Genomic DNA, 21,401 nt, shown 5'->3' with positions numbered 1-21,401 from the left:
TTTTGCTTTTATTTTGCAATTAGATGTTTCAGAATATTCAAGTCATTCAAATATAAAAGACAGCCTAAGGAAATACAAGAGAAATACTATTTTCACATGATGACGATGAGGATTTTATGAAGTGAAAATCTTTCCACACCAGCCTGCCCTAAGAGAAAGCGTATAGTTCCCTTAAACTCAAAAAATGTTTCTTTCTGGAACCATTTAGCCTACTTCATCCTGTCAGACAGGTTCCTGTGAAGTGATTAATAATTCTTCAGATTTTGCTGTAATATGACTAAACCATTATGTTTTCAAACGGGAACAGTTTAGTTTGGATTGCTCTTTTTCCTAAATAGATTAAAGATTAAAGGTACCGGTAGTCCTTTTCTAAAAACATTAGTTTCTCAAAAAATCAACTAAATATAAGTTAAGTTGAAATAGTATACAAGTTCAAATATTCCCACCATAGAAACCAGTGGCGGGCGGTGCATCTAGTACCTATGCCTTCAGTGGGCACCCTTCAACTTTTACTTCTTAACCCCTTGACATCCGAAATTTATTTATATGTGTGTTTATATATAACAACATAAACTGTTGGGGATCAGTTGTAACAGAAACAAGAGATTTCCAAGGGTTCCTGTTAGCTGGATGTTAATAACTGGCAACAAAGGGTTTGTTGCTTATTTGCAATGATGAGTTTCAATGGGTTAATATCACCACTTTCACATTTTAAAAAATGAAACCGCCAACAGTATTCAAATAAGAAATGTAACAACCGCAGGTATAACCCAGAGGAAGTTTAGTGTGAGGGTGAATCCAAAGATCAATTAAGCAAAAAGCCCAGTTAAGAAAAAGGCAAACCTCTTCTCTATAACCAAAGCTCTGCCACAGCTGAACATTGTTCAGACTTAATATGCATCTAATTTCTACATAAAATAGAGCATAAACCAAGAAAATAAGATATATTGCACTTCTGTCTTTGTGCAGGAAGTCTTAGTATCTCCGTTTAGTATCATCATTGAGGCCAGAAAAACTTTTAACAAAATGGAATCTAAAATGCTGATTCTGACTAGCTTAACTTGGCTGTACACATTTTTGACTGACCAATCAGAGGACAGGAAATGCTTACGTTCAGGTAGGCCCTCTAGCTGGTCCTGTTGGGCAAATCTGAAATCTGATTGGTTGCAGAAAATGTTCCTCACTAATATTGATAACTAATACTGATTCTGAAAGCCCTGGGCAGATTTGATTGATATAGCAACACACAGAGGCTGAAATCTGACTGGACAAAAAAATATAGCATTTACTTAATGTAGTTGAAGCAGCCCAGCCAAGAGGAACGCTATGAAATTAAGAGAAATGAATGTTTGGAATAAATTAATACAGTTGGATAGAAGAAAAGCACTATTGGAAACTAAAAGTTTGGTTTTAAACCTTAAAACCATTATTTAAGACAACATGTATACCAGTGATGAGGGAATGTAAAGTTGAAGGTAGTTCATTTAAAGTTGGCTATAAGTGCTGAATGAGAACCAGTCTTTAATTGTGAAAACAGCTGATTTTCTCATTTAAGCAGGTAAATCCACAAACTTAAATGTGTTTTATTGTGATGTTATGTGTTAGACTAAAAAAAAGTTATAACACGGAAAAAGTGATGTATTGCTCTGGATTTTATGTCGGTGTCAAAGGATAAACAGTATTAGTACATATTATTAGATTATTTTCATTTACTTTATTTTTTCCACATTTACCAATTATATGTTACCTTTTGCTGGTCTATTAAAAAAAAATCTTAATACATAAAAGTTTATGGTTTGGATGTGACAATATGGTAAAAGAAAATGGAGAGGTTTTGGCAGGGCATGGTATTTACAAATTTAAAGGTTTTCAGTCCTGTCATTGTTTTTTATATCGGTATATGAATAAAAACAAAAGGAATGATGGAAAAGTAGGACGGAATTTAATGTATTAATTAATAAGATGAAGGGACAGTAGATTAGGAAATAAGAGTTCTTATAAATACAATTATTTTTGCCAGTGAGTGGGAATGAATGGAAAATAATTCAATTGTTAGGAAATTAGTTGTCTGATTGGATACAATCTTGTTTAATCCAACTTTTAATTTGAAAATCTACCTAGTGGTGGGGGAAAAAATCCACTTTATTTTTATCAAAATTTTGAATACATCAGATTGAAATACATTAACTTGGCAAACCATCACTTCTCCATCCCCTGTGTTGTATGACATGATTCTCTCCCAGTTCTTATAATATACAAATTCCACTGTTTCACTGAGTTAAACAAAAACTTTGAAATTGACTGCTTCCATTTTTTCTCTTTGCTAATCTTCAAAATATAAAAAAGTAAGTATTTTTCAATCAGAGGAAATAACTTTTATAAAGCATATCTTCAGTCAGAGCCACACTTAAAAACTGGAAATGTGGAAATTATACAAGCTTAACTTCCGTCCACAGACAGTGAGTCTGCAACATTGCAGACTCACTGCTGGAAATCCTTAGAGTAAATTACACAACTACAATTTAATCAATTTATTTTGAGGCTTTTCACATATTAGGCCAGTGAGTGTGGAGTGGAAAAAAAACAGAGTTCTTTTGGCAGGGACTCGTCTGTCCCTGCCAAGAGGCTTTAAGTCATTATCTCAGCAAGACAATTTTCCTTATGCATGCATGACTTTACGCTCAGATTGATTGTGATCCTTCTAAAAGATTATTAGATGTGAATAATTTCTACATGGGATTAATTAGGTGTTAAATGTGCAATCTGACCCATGTTTTTTTATTGTCAGCAGAGAAAAACTTATTTTTCAGATTTAAAAAGCGAAGTGATTGCAGAAAAACTGTTAAGGAAAACCTTTATACTCAGACTATCCTGATTAAAATTAAGGAGTTGTTTTCCTATTATAAGGCACATTGATTTCCTTTCATGAAGGCTCGCTTCAGTGTTAAAGCTGGGGCTTCGGATGCTTTCTGCTGAGATTCTGGGTTGGAAACAGTCTTCAGACAAAATACGGGTCACACTGAAAGCATTCAGAGTGCATTCACCTATATTTTCTTGAATTCAAGTCCCAGGATGTCAGAGCTTTGATTAAAAACAAAAGAACAACATAAAAGTCTTTGATTCTCTCATCTGCCCTGCATCTCTCACTGCTTCCTCCTCTTATATCTGATGACAGGGTTATGCGGGGTGTGAATCATCGTTGTGTAGTTGATGGTGGGGAAATATCCGTCCACCAGGTCGAACTCGTACATGCGCAGCAACGTGGACCAGATGGTCTTGATCTGGACGTAGGCGAAGTTCTCCCCAATGCAGCGATGGCGCCCTGTAGGTATTACAGGAAAAAATTATTCAACTTTGAATTTTAAGTTAAATAAAGATTTTTCCTCTCAAAGGGAAGAAGACAGCATAAATGCTCAGTACTATATCCTAAACTCATGCAAAGAGCTGTAAAGGAACATCTTACACTAATAAAACTGTAAACAATAATACACACTGTAGCCTTCCAGGTGTGCACCTCATCTTTAACAAAATTATCAAATGATTGGTTTCAAAGTCATGATGGTGGTTTCTCTTACCAGCACCAAATGGTATGTAAGCAAACTTCTCCCCTCCGGCGGCGTTGTCGTTGAGGTAACGCTCAGGGTTGAACTCCATCCTCTCCACCCAGGCGTCTTTCAGACGATGGTTGACTGTTGGGGAGACGCAGACCTGGTGGCCGACAGGAATGGTGTATCCTGCAGCAGTCTGAGGGGAAACGTTCACACTAGTTTTAGCTCTAAACCTTCTTTATGAAAACTTCCAGAAAACAATTCAGAATCCAAAATGTACCTGAGGTGTGCGAGCCATCCTCATCATTGTCATTATAGGTGGCCGGAGCCTCAGGGTCTCCTTCAGACAACGCTCCAACAAGTTCAAATCCTTCAGCTGAAAACAAAGCAACGAAGAACATTTACTTCATGGTCAAAACAACCTGAGTAAATACAAAAAAATAATTATTTGGAAACAAAAGATATTTAAACCAACCTGGCCCTACGTTAGGAGTAATTGTTCTGTAATCCTAATAACTGGCTATCATTTCATAGGGCCACCAAACAGGGGGAGCCAGCAGAGCCACAAAATTACCCATTTTTGATTATTGAATGTAGCTCTATTTGGAGATTTAACACTTGTTAATAATAAATGTAAACTATTTTAACTACCATATATTCTGGACTACAAGCCACTATTTTTCCCCAAGCTTTGAACCATGCAGCTTATATGAAGGTACAACTTTTTTGTTGATTTTGAGGGGAGGGTCAAAGTTGGAAATGAAAGAATAAGGGGCTAAATCTAATTTAGCACAAGAACATGCTAACAGCAGGCATAATGGATAACAAATGTCCCAAATTCACACATTTTGACATTTAATTGTCTCATTAAAGCTGCCGAACCAGTGAAGAGACTGAAATAAAGAGCCAACAAAGCCTCATCTTTCAGTAGAAGCTCTTACTGCTGCAAGCTAACATGCTAACTGGAGCTAGCATTCTTCTTCGTCCCTATTCCAAGGGTTACATGTAGAGCTCCCCCTACTGGTTTGGTGGGAGACAGTTCAGTAGATATCAGCAGCTTATAGCCCGGTGCGGCTTACATATGTACGTTTCCAGTGTTTTGTTGTTTTTTTTAGCGGGCGCGGCTTATATTGAGGTGGGCTGTATAGTCCTGAAATGACGGTATTGAATAATATTTTCTTAAATGCACAGTTTATTGCAGATGTAGCATCATCATTCCCCAAAGAGGGAGGGAGAAAGTATGCCAACATTTATCAGCTGATTGTGTCAGGTGATGTACAAAAACATTCCTGCACAGCTGCTGACCACCTGGCACTGCTTATGAACTACTTTGTTAGCCTTAACAAAGAAAAAAAATTTGGTTTAACACACCTAATTCATGATTAAAAATAGGTATTTTCTCTTAATAACAGAAAAAATATAATCAAAAATCAGTTGAGAATGAATATTAAATGCTCAGGTGAATCTTTCATTAATTAATCTGTTCAAGGGACTTCCTCTGACCTGATCAAAGTCGAGTGGCGGCAGGTTTTCCCCACAAACACGCTTTTGCTCCGCATAGCAGCGATCCTGTAGAGTTTTGTCCCGGGCCAGGAAGAATCCCATCCAGGCGCTGGTTGTAGATGAGGTGTGCTGACCCGCCAGGAGTAGGCCTATCAACATTCCTGCGATTTCATCGTCAGTCAGTGGCCGACCATCTCTGCAGAAACAGAGTTATTTAAAATCTATTCCGTTTTACTTCTTTGTCCGTTTTGTTTTCAGATGAATTACCTTCATGTAGGATGGTGACTTACTTGTAAGTGGCATCGATTAAAGTCTGCAGGATGTCGTCTGCTGTCTCTCCAGATTTCCTACGTTTTTCAATCACTTTGTAAAAGATGTTCTTGATCTCTCTGTGAGCTTTGTCTCGTTTCCTAAAATAAAAGTAATAAAATCAGTCAATAAAAAGCAGTATGTTTTTTGAGGATCCTTTTTTTTTATGTATAAATATTTTAGCAGCAGATAAAGAGCTGTAAGTTGACCCAAACCTAACCTGAAACTTGGGAGAGGCACCCAGGTGGGGAGCAGCCAAGCGGCGTGGCTAAATCCTCCGTCCAAGTCGGCGTAGAGCTGAGCCACTTGTTCGTTCAGCATGCTGCGGATCTCCTTTCCATGGAGGCAGCTGCTGGCTGTGAGGATGATCAGCTCCGACAAAGCGTCAAACAGGTCTGATACATAGAAAAGTTCAGAGGGTTAGAAGCTGTTGAGTTTTAAATGAAATGTTAATATTTTCTAGCACACTTAGACTTGTCAGATCTCGTCTGAATAATATTAACTATGGACAAATTAAATTTAACTTGTTAATTTTGATACTGCATACATGTAAATTCTAAATAATAAGGATTTTAATGGTTTTCTTGGCATTAGAGACAGACTAGTGCCCTTTGAAGCATGATTTAAGGAAATCTTGAGCCCGAACAAATTGGTTTTCATTGGCTTCGAGTTTCGCTCAGAAGAGCAAGCCAAAAATATTGTGATCAAATGTTTGATCATATAACTCACTTATGAGTCCAGTTTTTGAACTGTTTAAAAAGGAATGCCCCTAGGTTTAGTTTTAGGCCCCATTTTATCCTTAATTTTTCTAATCATGTATCTATCATTTATTGAAACTTATTTATTGAAAACAATTATTTATTTATTGAAAATTATTTTGTCATAGAGGAAGTTTAAAAATATGCAGATGACACCCTACTTTCTTTTTATTTGGCTTTAATGCTTAGATATAAATCAATATCAATACACTGTATCTTGTAAAAAAAAAAAAAAAAAAAAAGATTTCATCATTTATATTTTTCTAATAAGGATTAAAGGCCTGAAAAACAAAATTTCCAGGCTCTTTTTCCCCCCCAATATTCAAAAGAGCTCTGACTGCAGGTTTGTAGCTTGTGTAATGGAAAGCTTTCTGTTTATATTTTAAGGTTTTCTCTCCACGATTCATTCCTGAGAAGAGATCAGTTTAAACACTTTAAATAATCGGCCAAGTCGGCTACAATAAGATTTTTTTTTTCCTCATTTTGTCTCTCATAGTTAAAGTGTATACATCATGAATATTACAGACCTCTCTCATTATTCTAAGTAGGGGAATTTACACAATCAGTGGCTGACTAAATACTTTTTGTCCCCACTGTATATATTAAATAACTATGAGGCATGACAACAGTTTTTACAGAAATTGTAATCTTACTCAGACCTAATAAAATGGCTTAGGTTACAAATGGAAGAGCTTACCACCTCTACAGAAAGTCGGCCCAGAATAACAGTAATAACAGTTAAAGAAGAGTTATCCACTCTCTCTATGCTTGCATTCAATTCAAAAATCTTTGTTATGTACATAAGGAAGATGATCACTTTTTATCCTGATAGACCTGTCCAAATTAGATAAACTGCTTGGGAAAACTTTAGTCATAACACGTAACAGGCAGGTATTATTAGGATTTAACAAGCACATACATAAATAATAGAAAATTATTTTTGCACTTGTACAAAGCTGTATAATCTAATTTAAAAAGTAATCCAGCTTACTTCTCTCTCCACTGTCCCCCCATCTCTTGAAATACTCAATGGTTTCTGTCTCAATTAGCCTGACGTGCTCCTTAAAACGAGCAATGTTCAGTCCAGTTTTCAGCATTTTTTTCTGCTCCAGAAAAAGCTGCAACAGAACAAAGTAGCGGTTATATGTCCTAATCTAGGCTCCGTTTACATGAACACTTCTAAGTAAACTCAGGAGAACTCACAGGGTTTGGGACATCGTATGCTACTCCTTTTCCAAACACTGGGGTTGTCAGTTTGGAGTAGACGTCTTCTGCATTCAGGTCTTCATTCTTACTGTTGAACATAAGCATGGCTGCTTCACTGCCCAACAAGTAGGTGAAGGTTTTCCCCACCATGGTGAAACTGAACACTGGACCGTACTGCAGGCGACAGGCAGGGGGGGAGATTAAGCAACACTCAGCAAACTTTTTAGTTTTTTCAAAGATTCTAGAATGTGAAAGTCAACAGAAGTGAAAGTCAGTTTGGTTGAAGCTAAGTCTGTTTCTTTTGAGTCATAATACCATCAAAGGACAAATTATAATACTTATGCCTAATTGTTCTGCATGATTTGGATCTATCATATGCTTGCTTTAAATGTACTGACTGATGCTGGATTAGTGATAGAGCTCTAAGCTTCAGAAATACTACTATTTCTACTTATATTCCTTTGCTATAAAAATATATCTACATTAAAGGGCCTCTTTATGAGCATGAGAACATTATTTATTCACATGCTTTTTTCAAGCATCATTGTAGAAATCTCCTGATTTCAGGTGAAACTGAATTGCTACTCCTTAAACTTTTCCTAATTTTGTCTATAGTTACACTTTTCACAGATTTTACTGAGATTTTATGTGACTGACCGACCCAGATCATTTTGAATAAAAGTTATGAATGTTTTTCTAATTTTTTTTTTTTTTTTGCTGAAAAATAATCTGGAATGTGTGATATTTGTTTTTAGTCTCTTTACTCTGCAGTCCAGGTCAACCAAGTGCCTGAATAAGCCTCCTTTCCACCTGAAAACTAACAGCACACATCCTGCTGACCAGGTAGACAGGGAGAACTATAGTGTGTGTAAATGGCCTAGTCAAAGTCCAGACCTAAATCCAATGTAAATGAAAATGCAAGCCACATTTCTCAGATGTTGTTGGTAAAGGGAAAAGTTAGCATTTTGTGCCTTGCATAATACATGTGTTGCTTCAGGTTTATGTGTAACTTAAAAACAAAAAAATAAGTTTAAAAGTATATATATATATATATATATATATATATATATCACAATATATATATATAACATGTTTATAATTAAAGTTTATCCTTTAAATATTTAAACCTGTTTAGTCTCTTTATAGAAGACTGATTTTTTTTTTAGCAAGGACATTTTTTAAAGATGCTGGATAATTAAATACTTACTTTTTCATAAGCATTTTCTAGAAATTCAATCGGGCTTTTTCCAAAAGCAATAGCATGTCCAAGGAAAGGGATGCTAGAGGGAATGTAGGGCGGATATTTCTGTTACAAGAAAATATAAACAAGTGTTAAAATTAAAAAGGATTTCTTTTAACTTATTGAATTAAACAGTTAAGATGACAGAGGTAAGTTACCGCATCTTTATCTGCAGACTCCTTGAACAGCCGTTTGGAGACATAACCCACAGTGAGCGTAAAAACCGAAGCTGCCAGAACCAGGGAGGTCAAGTTCTCGTTCATTTTACCCACAGTGTCACCGAGCAGCTTGGTGCTAATCTGGTAGAAGTACATCGACATGTTCAAGGACCTCAACGACAACCGAATCCTCCCGGGGGAAAAAAAGGTTTCTTCTCGCTCTGACAGCTCAGCTACCTGCTGAGTCTTATCACCGGGCAGCAGATCTGATACTCCTCTGAGTATGGAGCGTTTCTACCTGTCACTTCCAGTTCCGCCCCCGCCTGACTGTTTCTGGAATCTGATTGGCTGCTGAACACGTGTCAGTCAAACAACTGTAGTTTTGATTGGTTGGTGATACCTCAAGCGATGTCTTGCTATATGATGTCATGCTGGGGTCCGTTTTATTTCTAATAAATTTTTCTTTAATAAAGAATTATCAATTGTCTGAAATTCCAGTTATGCTTTTAGTGTTGTAAATTGTGATGATAATAATTGTGCCTAATACTGCCAAACCAAATAAATGAATTCCTGAAACAAAGTAGTTTTAAATACTGTTTAATGAAATTGCAAGTCTCCTGCTGAGTTAATGAGTAATATGCTTAAAACTGTGTACGTGATGTTGTTGGCTTTGAAAGCAAGGTGTGTAGATTTATTAATTAAAAAAGTATAAAAGACTGATTGCACGAAAAAAAACACGTGTTTTAATACCGCAGTGTTTTTAAAGAATAGATAAAAGAGTTATTGAACATCTATAAAAAGGTCAAAACAGAGAAATTGTAGCGAGGTCATCTCCTGCCTATACGTCATGAGTCTTTGTGTTGCATTAGGTGGATGCTTAGACACATCATCAAAACCCTGATGTTGTTCCCTTCTGCATCTATGCCTCAGACCCAGGGAACCTTGCAGAATAGAATCGTTAAGTCTTAATATAAAAAGTAAAAAAATAAAAAATAATAAATAAATAAAACATGAGTTGTATTGGGCTATATGCCTAACTATTTCCTGGACTTCAGCCAGCTCAATTTTTTCCCTTTCTTTCATTACTGAGCAGACTGATTAATCCAGGTGTGGCTGAACTCAGTAACCATGGCGACATTAGCCAGACACACCTGTATTAATCAATCTGTCCAGTAATAAAAGACAGGAAACAAAGGAGCTGGGTGAAGTACAGGTACTAGTGTAGTAGGGCATATTGCCCATGGTTTGTTTTAACAAGATAATGATCCAAAGCATAATGACCAAATTATTTTAGAAATTGTTCACAATGCCTTAAATGAAATCTTCTCACATCCGATACTAAAGTGGTACAAAATAGGAATAACATAGCTGCCAGTAATCTTCTTTAAAACAAAATGTATATATATATATCTATATATATAGATATATATATAGATATATATATAGATATATATCTATATATATAGATTTATATATATATATATATATAGATTTTGGTCAGTAAAACTGATTAATAGAAATGTTCTATAGTCAGAGAAAACCTATTATGCAGACTAGTCGATCACTAATTTATGTGTCTTTCATGCATGTGTTTGTTAAAAGCTACAACTTTCAAAGTAATCAGAATAGTCTACTCTTAAAATAAAACGTTAAAAACTGTATAGTTCAAGTGAGTACTCAGACAAATCTATATATACTTGTTTATTAAAACAAACATTAAATAATAAAACTATTTACATAGATTCAAAATGCTGGACTCGTAACACACCAAGATAGGTTAGATTGCTGTCCATAAAAAAGGCCACTCTGGAGAGTCGAACTCTCCATCCAGGTGAGGATGGTCAGTGTAAGGGATGTGTTTGCAGGTTTTTGGCAGATTCAGTTTCTTGAAATGTCCTCAGCCGTAGGCATATTTATCCGTAGGACCTTTTTCAGTTGGAGTCATGTGTCCACTTAGTTTCATTAAAAGCTTCACAATAAGGCCAGCCTGGAAGCAAAATAAGAAACAACGAAGAATCACTGTAAAGGTAAGTTTTTCAACTTTGAAGATAATATTTCAGTTTAAAAAACAACAAACATCTGAAATTTGACTGGCATTTTTATTGAAAGTAGTGATTCCCAGGAGTAGTTACCTGTTTTGTGTGCACAATGAAGTTCATCTTGTTGTCCCCGCTGTGGATCTGGAAGTACTGGTCAGCATGCCCGAGCTGCCACATGAATGTGCCATACTCTAAACTGATGAGAAGGACCTGCAGCAGGGAACAAAGAATCAGTAACCCGGCTCTGTGTAGCAGAACAAGCAAACTGCAAAATATGAAGGTGGGGACGACACCTTGGTCTCCATGTTCATGAGGTGAAGTCCCTTTGTGTTGACCCCGACATACACTCTGATGACTTTGTGGTTGCTGGCGCTGGCCTTGGTGTAGACCTGGCCAGTGAAGAAGGCGGCCCCGTAGGTTGGGATGTCCCAGCAGTTCTGTAAGAAGAGTCTCTGCAGGTGGTGCATCTCTTTGCTCACTCCCTCGCTGGTGCTCAGAGCCTAATGGAGATTGTTGGGTTATAAATCAGATGCATAAAGGAGGGATGAAAGTTAAGTCTGACATGAAAGAAAAAAAAAAAAGCAAATATACTTTGTATTCATGAAGAATCCTGTTGGTCCAGTGGTATGCCTTGCTTTTCACCTTTGAGATTGGCACTATTGATTTCAGGTTTTCCTCACTGTTGGAGGTAAAACAATCTAATTAATCTCAGGTTTCACATTTTTTTCTGTAAATGTTGGAGGAAAAGCATGTCATATTTAAGAAGATCTGAAAACTGTCTTACTTGAGGAAGCCTTGTTTATGCTTCTTGCTCTCATAGTTTCCATAGATGATCTGCAGGAGAAGGCTGGCCAGAGTTATCAGTTTACTGTCCGGAGCAGGAAAGTAGCCTTTCAGCAGGCAATGACGAGCCTCATCAAACAGGATGAGGATGGCAAGTGGATCTTCCACCTTATTTAAAAGAAAAAAAAAAGTGGGATTCACCTTTTATGTCTCTCGACTTTTCTAACAAAGCAACGGCTGCAAACAAAAGATTCCCTCAAACTTCTGCTGGTACCTTCTTCTCTATTTCAAGAGGCAGACGAACGTCCCTGCGAAGAAAGAGTTGAGGAGTCTCCCTTTGAGGATCTAACACCGTCAAGTCTGTCACAATCTCTGTCCAAATCCGGAGATGCTGCAGAGGCTTGTGGTATGGCTTCAGCTGAAGGTCTGACAAACAAAACACACAAAACTTTCTGTTATCTGTTCATAAAAATACTTATGGATAAAAACATTAGGTCACTTTTTTTCAAGCAGCTTATCAAAGGGGGGAAAAAAATGTTTCCTGAACTGAGCTATCACAAATGACACGACTTACGGAGGTTCTCTGAACAAATCCAAATGGTGAAGTACTGCTGGGTCTCTTGGGAAAGCCGCATGCCCTCCATTATCTGCTGCACAGTGGTGTTGTTGCCGTGCTTCAGCTCCACAGAGCGATAGGAGCCATCCATGCGGTATATCCGCACCTTCTCATACTTGGGGAGCACAAAAACAAAGCAGAACTTGACTTCTAGAACTGTGCTCAAAGACACAGCACCATCTAGTGGCAAATAACGTTACCTTTCCATTAGAAACAGGTTTCTAACAATAGAAACCCTGTAAATGTCTTCACAATTTATGACCCTACAAGCATATAATCATCATATTTTTGATGGCAGACAAAACAAAGTGCCTGAAAACTGAATTTTAAAGGAAAATTATGATTTAAGTTTTTATCCAGCTGTTCTGTGAGGGACTTAAGAGGTTTCCTAGTTAATAACATTCAAAACAAGAAGGTTTCAACCACAACACCACAGGGAAAAGAACAGAACTAAAAGGTCAGGGCTAATGTTATAAACAAGTTAAAGCAGAGTTGGCAAGTAGGCTCTAAAAATCTTACGCAGAGCTTTAGCCTGGCTAGCCAGACTGAACCAGGCACTGCGAATTAGTCTGATACACCTCGATTTTAAAAGGTAGGACTAACAGGGTCAGGTTAGGATCAATCGGGGCAGTTCGGATATGATGTGCTCTGTTTTTGTAATTTTTTAATCCGTGAAACATGTCAGGCGGTCGAATAAACTCTCCAGTGAAAGATTTCTGATGGTTTTTCCTAAAAGAATCTGACGACATAAGGTGTGCTCTCTACAACATTTTTAATTTTCATTGCAACATTGCTCCATTGTGGTCGCGAGTCTGTTGCTATGCTAAGAGAAAAGCGCTGCAGCATTATCGGGTAATTCTGTCGCTGATTTTACGCATTGCAAAGTCTCTCCACATGCGATGCGATTGGTCTGGCCAAATTTGGGCAGAGTCAACGATAGTTTTCAGGACTGAATTACTCTCCGTGTAATTCAGTCTGGCTAGCCAGGCTTACAATGCATAGTAACTAGAGTAGGTGAAGAAATCAATAATTCAACTGACTTAAACCAACTGCTTCACTCTGTTCCAAACAAAATTGTTACTGTGAAACTATTTCTGTCTCTTTTTCTACAATGTGTTGAAAGACAGGAAGGTTAATGCATGTACGAAGAAAACAATTTGTACAAACTTTAAACCATGCATTATTTCTAAAAACAGCAGTGTTTCCATTAAACTGAAATATGAATTGTAAGCGCACTTTTAAAAGTTCAAAATAAAGTAAAAATTAGAATTTGCAATGTTTCCATTTATTTTGAAGTGAATTAACCAAATACCGCAAAGGCCTTCTATGCGGTCGTCGATATTGCGTAACAAATAGGAAGTAGAGGCTGAAATCTAGTATTCCCCACATATCAGTAATGGAGGAAACTATTAATGTATGTGTTGCAATCAGCGAAGCTATTCTTATGTTACCATGTCAGTTATGGCGAGGCTACGTTCAGCATTGTTTACGCAAATAATTTGACTATGTGGAAAGATGACAGCAGAAACAGCTGATCCATTGTGAGGAAAAGCTTGCTACATCAGAGCTGATTCGAAAAAAATAATGTTTCCTTCTCTTGGTTTGCGCATCAACCTTTTAAGTGTAAAAGCCAAGAACAGTTTGTTCGAATTTTGTTGTTTCCATCAATCTTTTCTGATGCGATAATTCAAGATACATATAGGAAAGAGCTGATGGAAACGCAGCTTACAATCGACTACTTTGTGTGAAAGTTAATCAAATGACATTACATGTTGGGGCAAAAGAGGAAGACGTTTAACAGACTGTTGGTTTAAAACTTATACATTCTTCATAACAAATCTAAAACAGAAAAGCAGAGAGTGTGACTCACTGGTTTGCTGTTAGCTTGCTGCAGAAGTTTCATGGTCTCCTCCCATTCATTCTGTTTGTTTTCCTCACACACCTGCAGGGGGGATCTCTTCTGCTGGTCCTCTATGTGCTGAAGTCAGAAAAAAAAATCAGCATGAGAATGAATTTAGTTTATGACTTTGGTCAACAAAAAGAAGAGGAAACCAAAGTCAGATCCATAGCTGTGTTTTATACCCGATCGATCTCAGGGTGCTGCAGTAGGAGCTTCACTATCTCAGCATGGCCTCCTCTGGCTGCAAAGTGAAGAGGGGAGCTGAGCTGGCCATTCAGCAGGTTTGGATTACAGTTGCCTTTCTCCAGCAATATTTTTGTTGCTTCCACTTTGCCATGCCTAAAATAAATCAAATACATGTAAAATGTAAGCATGATTCACCTTAAAACACAACAAAGCTAGACGCTGGAAAACCTGACCTACCAGCAGGCGTAATGTATGGGAGACCAGTGATCACTGTCCAGCTGCTTGACGGAGAAACCGCTGTCCAGTAGCTTAGAAAGCAAGTCTGTGTCTCCCTCACAGGCGCTTCGGTGGAGAGGAAAGTCATCCACCCACTGGTGCTCTCTGGACAAGGATAAATATGAAAAGAGCAGGTGAAACATAGGGAGGACAACTATTCAGCTTTGCTTTGGAAAGATAAATTTGATGGTGAATGTTGTAATGTAACAACTAAACCCTCACTTGTCTTCTGCTGCACAGTTTGGGCCATGCTGCCATTTATCCCTCTTAGGGATTTGGATCTTGGAATAGTCTGGTGCTCCAAGACCAAAGTAAGGGTTAATAATAACTTTATCGACCTAGAAGAAGACAGGAATTGTTTATATGTACATACATATTTAAATCACTGACAGACTGTGGTTTGATGAGATCTCTAACCCGGTTAGTGTACTGCAGATCTGAGCCAAACAGAGGATTCAGGATGCACATTTCTGCCTTCTCCAGGGACATCATCTTACTCTTGATCTCCAGAGCGGTGTACCCCATGTGTAGACCCTCGTCACTCAGCTTACCCTCGCTGCTGTAAGCGGGGTTGTTCACATTGGTCTTGACTCGCTCGACAGGAGCTGGCCTGAACAGGGCGGGGATGGCGTGAGGGACTGTGTGCTGCTCTGCTAACCATCTGTGGAGGTAAGGAAGGAAAGGCTCTAGACAGCTGTGCCCAGAAATACATCCCAGCTTAAAAATGTAGATGACACAGCGGTATCCTCACTTATCTAAAGCCAGGAGCATCTTGGAAGTGATGGAGCAGAAGTGAGGGCTGGTTTCACTGCAGACACGCATGATGTCCTGGAAACAGTAAAAGCTGGGGCTCCCGGAGTTGTGGGTGGATTTGCTGTTATCTGTGCAGATAGACTTGATTAGCAGGAACAGCAACTAATACAGCATCATCCAGAGGTAATAACGACATGTGTATCTCGTATCTGACCAAAACCATAAATCCTATAGGTGATTACAAAATTTGAATAAAACAACATAAATCTGCATGGTGATGGATGTACCATGTTGAGGTGATGCTTTTCTTTGGTTAGAACAGGGACGCTGGTCGGAACTGAAGATGGTTAAAGCTAAAAATATAATCTCTTAGAAGCTACAAGCCTATTTATGCATCAAAAGCTACAAGGGAATGGTTTTAAGATCTTAAGAATCTGATCAAATCCATTCCAGAAATATATAAATTCACTCTGCGCAGAACTGGCTCTCTAGATGTGGAAATGTGGTAGAAAAATAACCCAAAGTAGTTGTAACCGATATGACACCGCCTCTCAATTAATCCAGGACACTTGTCAGCAACTGACCAATCATCCTTAACTGAAAAGCCTCTAACCTGCAGGAGCAGCAGCTTCTCTCTGTACAATAACACTGGATTTTATATCATGAATTGCATTCAAATGATACCTAATAAATGACTAAATATTGTCAGTGGGAAAAACACAGTGCAGACATGCATTACCCAAAGCTTCTTAATAAAAAAATAAAAAAAGTGATAGTGAACTTGCCTTCTAATTTAAGTCTGTTTTAGTTGACATGACTGAGAATTTAAATGGACAAAAACAACATGGTCTGTGTGACAATATCTTATTTAAATGTATTAAAATTAAGCAGTTTACAGTATTTTTACCGTGTTCTATTTACATCGACATAAAGTGTTGTTACAACTAATTGTGGATCCTTTTAAATAGATGCATTTAAATATACATTTGAATATCTCACTGTTTTTATTTTCTGATTGCCTCTGCACAGCACATGCACAAGCCCAAATTCACCCCTCAAATTCATTGGGAGGATTAGGGCTGCTTCTATAAAGACCCTGAATTCTATTAGGCTACTTCAAATTTAACGAGACAAGACAACTTTTCCTGGTTTTCTTTTACTCCAAGGTCAACATTTTCCCTCGAAAAGGTGGAATTGACTTGCAATTTGTTTGCTGCTCCATTGATGAGAAACTTCAGCCTTTATCACCCTAGTTTTGATTCATAATCTCTAAAACGTTAATAAGGTAGCGTTACTTGTTTTAGTCAGTGGGAGGAGCTAATAGGGATCCTAGAAATATTTCAGACCAAGGGGATGGGTCAAAATGCAGAGGTGAATTTCTCCAGTGTGAGACTAATAAAGTTGAACTGATTAATAAAGGCTAGAGTTTCTCACCCATTTTGTGGTTAAAATATTGCAACACTTAACTGAAGTTTTTTTCCACACTTTCCAATGAAAATAAATTGAACTTAAGAGTTATAACAATAACCAACATCAGTAATTAACAGAAACTGTCAGTGTTTATATGACGGTGACAAACAAATCATTGTTTTTATGTCATAATTACATATTTTACTGATGTTTAGCTTGGGAAAATATTGCTTTGCCATATTAATCATGATGCATGTGGTAATATGAAATATGTATTTTGCTTAATTTTAATTTAATTTAATTTAATACTTGTTTGTTGCTTAGTTTTAACTTAATTTAACTACATACTTTTTTGCCCTGTAAGCTGCTGGTAACCTTAATTTCCGGAGGGAGTCTTCCCAAGGGATCAACAAAGTACTGTCTAAGTCTAATAAACTTTATTAAAGGTAATGTGCTGCCTTTTTATAAAAACGCTTTATGGATTTTCACCTCGTAAAATAACTATATTCACTCACCCATTTTTGCAACTGCAAAGGGCCTCAGGAAGAGCTTCTACATTCAAAGGACTCCGCTGTCTTTGGAAATGCTTGGGGTATAATGATTTGTTCCCTGCCCCTTGAAATAGCTTTACTGTCTTGATGTAGAAATCAATCTAGCCTGCAGTCCTTGCTTTAAGGTGTAATGATCAAGCAAAATGCTTCCAAAAACACTGTGCTTCACTATGTCACCTGTAAAACTATCCTGTATCTGTCAGAGCTTTGTTCATTCTTGCTCGCCTTTTCCGTGTAAGCAGAGCAAACTTACAGATAGCTTTTCAATTGCAATTAAAAGGTTGTGCTGGGCTTTTACACTCTGGGTGATTACACAGAACATTGGGGATGTAACTAAGACAGCAAAGGAAAAAACATTTCAGGCTCACCTCTAACACTGACTGGCACCACAAAAAGAGAGGCTTCTTTCCCTTCATTGTCAGCTTCAAGACTAAATTTCTTCATATGCACCACACGCTTTCCTGCAAAGCAAAACACAACTGAGGTGATCTTGGGTTGCATCAAACCACGTGTTTGGTGCAAACCTGTCTGAATCTCACCTATGAAGCTTTGGTTATTACAAATTGGTTTTATGGTTTCATCAACATAATCCAATATGGATTTAGATTTGTCTCCTGGCTTAATCTTTGTCACCAGAAGGACTTTCTTTCGCTTCTTCTCCTTCCCCTCCAAAGGCACTTCTTTCAACAGGATCTTCACAGGAGCCAAAAAAATAAAAAATAACAATTAAAAATGTTGCACTGAATAAGGCTGCTCTCATTAAACAAACCCTACAGATATGTAATTATCTGTCAAGCAGCATCTAATTTATCTTTTAATAAAAGAATAGTATTGTTCAAGTTCTCTGCATACCTCATAAGCTTTAGCCCTGTACTCCTTAGAAGTCAGGCTGACTTGATTCTTTGGGCGAATGACGGCAACATACACTTCTTCAGAGCCGTCGTCGTTGCCCATTGTGCCCCGTTTTCTCTTAGGCGCAGGTTAACGTCCAACATGGAGGCCAAATACTGTGGAGAGGCATGTCTGAAAGAAGAGAAAGCATCAAAACTGTGCAGGGAACTTATTTAGGACAGGAAATGTTCCTTTATGCAAATTCCAAACACAAAATTGGAAGTACCAATTACTATATTTCCCACTTTTTGTCAACTAATGATGTTGTGACAATATTTACATGACAGATGTAGACATTCTTACCACAAGTAGATGCTGAAATTACCCTATATACATTTATATCAAGTAATAAACATATTTGATCGTAACTCTGACCAAAATATGGTTTCTATGTTCTTAAGAATTATTTTTGAACGAATGCAAATACCCCAATGAATATTTGGTTTACTGAAAGACTATATTTTTCTATTACATTTCATAACATTTCCACTTTTCTTATTATCTGAATGCAAGATTCGCCCACAGTTACTTTTATTTATTTTTTTATTTTTTTTCTCTTGTTTTTAACATCACATGGAAGAAAACAATCTTTATCAGGTTAAAATAGAGAAAAATATTCGCTTTTTTAAAGCAGGTTTACCTATACTAAACTGACTAGTACAGAATTTAAAGATGTGAGTAACTAAAATGAGGCTCTAACAGTTAATATGACTCTTATTTGCACTCAGAAACAACAATATTATTCCTAAAGTTTGTATGAAAGTAAAAAAGAAATGGTTTAGACTCCTGCCATCTTAGTTGCTGCTCTTTGCTGCAATTTCCCAGCAATGAGTTTTAGAGGGGTTGCTTCTTTTACATGATTTACTACATGATTATTGCTGACACAGTCAATATGACGTTAATATAATTTTTTTAATTTTATAGCTATTTTCTGACATGTGAAGATCAACACAGGTTTGCTTTGCTTGATTCACATTGTTTCTTGTATTCTCCATATAATAAAAGTAAGGCTGAAACAAGGAATCGGATTAATCATGATTAATCGATTATTGAAATAACTGTGACCTTATTTAGTAATCAATTGATTAATCGTGAACTGGAGAATAGAGACTCCAGAGCAACCCAATTAGAGCAGTAACTACACCAAAATGTTAATTTAAGATGATAAAACCATTTTTTCTGGCAATATGTTCTATCCAGAACACTTCAAATGGAAAGGTTTTAGTTTAATTTTGTTAAAAAAAACTTGAAGTAATCTTTTGCTATCCAATTATTAATCGATTAATCAAGTAAACAATCAACAGATTAATCGATTTGCAAAATAGTAGTTAGTTGCAGCCCTAAATAATACTATAAATAAAGAAATAAATAAAGTGCCTATGTGTTGTGTCATGTCATTGGGATTGAATCCTAGTCAGGGTTCTCTATAAGTGGTTCAGCTTTTTCCAAAATTATGAATGCTTGGATTATTTATATAACCTGTATGTCAGGGTGTTTGCATGAATATTTGTTCGTCCTTCATGTCTCTGTGTTGCCCTGTTAAGGACCAGTTATTTCCCATTGCCTGCTTAGCCCTTTATACAATAAAACAGCTAGTTAAATAAAGTGCAACCAGCCTTTTAATCAATGGCGTAACGACACAACAATAGGCCTGTAAGCAATATTATCTGGGTGGGCCCCATAGGAAGTACAACACCCTTTTGCTTTTTCTTTTCTGGAATCCGCTTATGTACCTCTTTTTGGTATCCATCGTCGCTAACACGTTGTACGTAACGGTTATGATTTGAATCTACGCTCTGGATTACCCATAATTCCAAGTCCTATTGTAAAAAATTAAATACTCAAATACATCGTTCTTTTAAGATCTTTATTGCAGTTTAAAACACATGATATGAGTGTATTTTTTTACTAACCGTCTAATGAATTATACACAGTTATGAACATATAAATTAAAAGTACCACTGTCTGCTTTGCTATTGGTGTTGTGTTTAAATGGCTCACCATCATGTTGAAATCTGCCATGTGTTGCGGTATAAATAAGGTCCGGTCAGCCAAACTAGTATCAGGTGGGTTTAACATGAATTTTTCGCACCATTGCATCTGTAAAGAGATGTCCTAGTCCACAATTGTGTAGGGGCCCAACCAGGTGTCAGTAATGGGGCCCCTAAGCAACTGCAGTCTCTGCCTTTCGATAGTTACGCCATTGCTTTTAATGCAGCACTACTTGCTCTGTCACATCAAAACTGAAACCAGATATGTTGAAGTATATATATATATATATATATATATATATATATATATATATATGTATATATATATATATATATATATATATATATGTGTGTGTGTGTGTGTGTGTTTGAAAATTGTAAAGGTTTATTAAATAGACATATAAATTTGGTTCCAAAATTAATAAAGAGGAACTTTTCTCTTTGATGAACTTTCAGGAAATCATAAGAACCATTATATGTGAGGGGACCTTGCAAGAAGTTTTGCAGTTTTTTTTTTCTTCTTGATAAATAAACATGTAAGAATGAAACGGCTTGAGCTATGGCCTCACAATTTTACATTAAAATAGATTCAAAGTAAATTCATGAATCAGATGGAGTTAAATGTAGTAAACAAGACATTGATTAGGTTTTTAGCCTCAATTTAAATTTGGTCTTGTCGATAATTCGCTTAAATCTACCACTTGCATATCTTAAACCCATTTTCCCTGTATACTTTTCAGGCTTTAAATGTTTAATGATGCATTAACACGCAGGAGACAGCAAAATAAGAAACCACATCACCAACTGCTATGAAACGACTTGAGTTCAAAGAAAGGTCACGCCCCGGAAACCAGACTGTTAACTTTAAACACTTCTTTTTACATAAAAGGTTCAATACCTGTATTTTATTCGTGAACATATACTGCACTCCCAGATGGAAAGTGTTTATATATATATATATATATTATCATAATATAAAAAGAAGCCCATGAGCTTTCCTTTAGGCAGGAGCGGTACCCTCTTCTTCCCCGGTTTTCCGCTCTATAATCAGCTGAAACTTACCGAATCCACCGAGGCTGCTCCCAAAACGGATTCCGCTTCCCTTCTTAGCTCTCCGGCGCCTTTTAAATGTTTTGGCAACGGGTCAAGGGCCAGGAAGCTGCTCCAGGTTACCAACCGGAGAAAGAGGAGTTTTTGGGGAGCTTCAAGCAGTGGTAGGCCTGTTTTAGTCAGGGCAGGGTTGCAGACACAAACAGAGGAATCACGTTACGTTTCATTGAGGA

General features: G+C 37.0%; 2 protein-coding genes across 2 annotated transcripts; both read right to left on the bottom strand.

Moving 5' to 3' along the window:
- Positions 1-2,125: 2,125 nt before the first annotated feature.
- On the bottom strand, positions 2,126-9,012 carry LOC119779664 (lanosterol 14-alpha demethylase). The gene is made up of 10 exons (XM_038279416.1): positions 8,723-9,012; positions 8,532-8,630; positions 7,322-7,498; positions 7,110-7,236; positions 5,581-5,755; positions 5,342-5,461; positions 5,052-5,247; positions 3,829-3,924; positions 3,576-3,744; positions 2,126-3,322 (listed from the first exon to the last, which is right to left on the bottom strand). Exons 1-10 carry the CDS (start codon positions 8,882-8,884, stop codon positions 3,144-3,146), a joined length of 1,500 nt encoding a protein of 499 aa, XP_038135344.1. The 5' UTR covers positions 8,885-9,012; the 3' UTR covers positions 2,126-3,143.
- Positions 9,013-10,408: 1,396 nt separating this feature from the next.
- On the bottom strand, positions 10,409-21,401 carry krit1 (KRIT1 ankyrin repeat containing). Its single transcript, XM_038279356.1, has 17 exons — positions 21,181-21,401; positions 18,089-18,259; positions 17,776-17,929; positions 17,605-17,697; positions 15,274-15,403; positions 14,940-15,183; positions 14,745-14,860; positions 14,484-14,627; positions 14,243-14,399; positions 14,031-14,138; positions 12,119-12,275; positions 11,819-11,970; positions 11,546-11,712; positions 11,353-11,440; positions 11,055-11,261; positions 10,855-10,971; positions 10,409-10,709 (listed from the first exon to the last, which is right to left on the bottom strand). The coding sequence occupies exons 2-17, from the start codon at positions 18,188-18,190 to the stop codon at positions 10,620-10,622; spliced, it is 2,226 nt and encodes a 741-aa protein (XP_038135284.1). The 5' UTR covers positions 18,191-18,259; positions 21,181-21,401; the 3' UTR covers positions 10,409-10,619.

The sequence above is a fragment of the Cyprinodon tularosa genome, unplaced genomic scaffold (assembly GCF_016077235.1).
Source record: "Cyprinodon tularosa strain WSP-4 unplaced genomic scaffold, ASM1607723v1 ctg15, whole genome shotgun sequence".
Lineage (NCBI taxonomy): Eukaryota > Metazoa > Chordata > Actinopteri > Cyprinodontiformes > Cyprinodontidae > Cyprinodon > Cyprinodon tularosa.
Note: the sequence above shows the minus strand (reverse complement) of the source record. Positions and strands in the feature narration are given on the sequence as shown.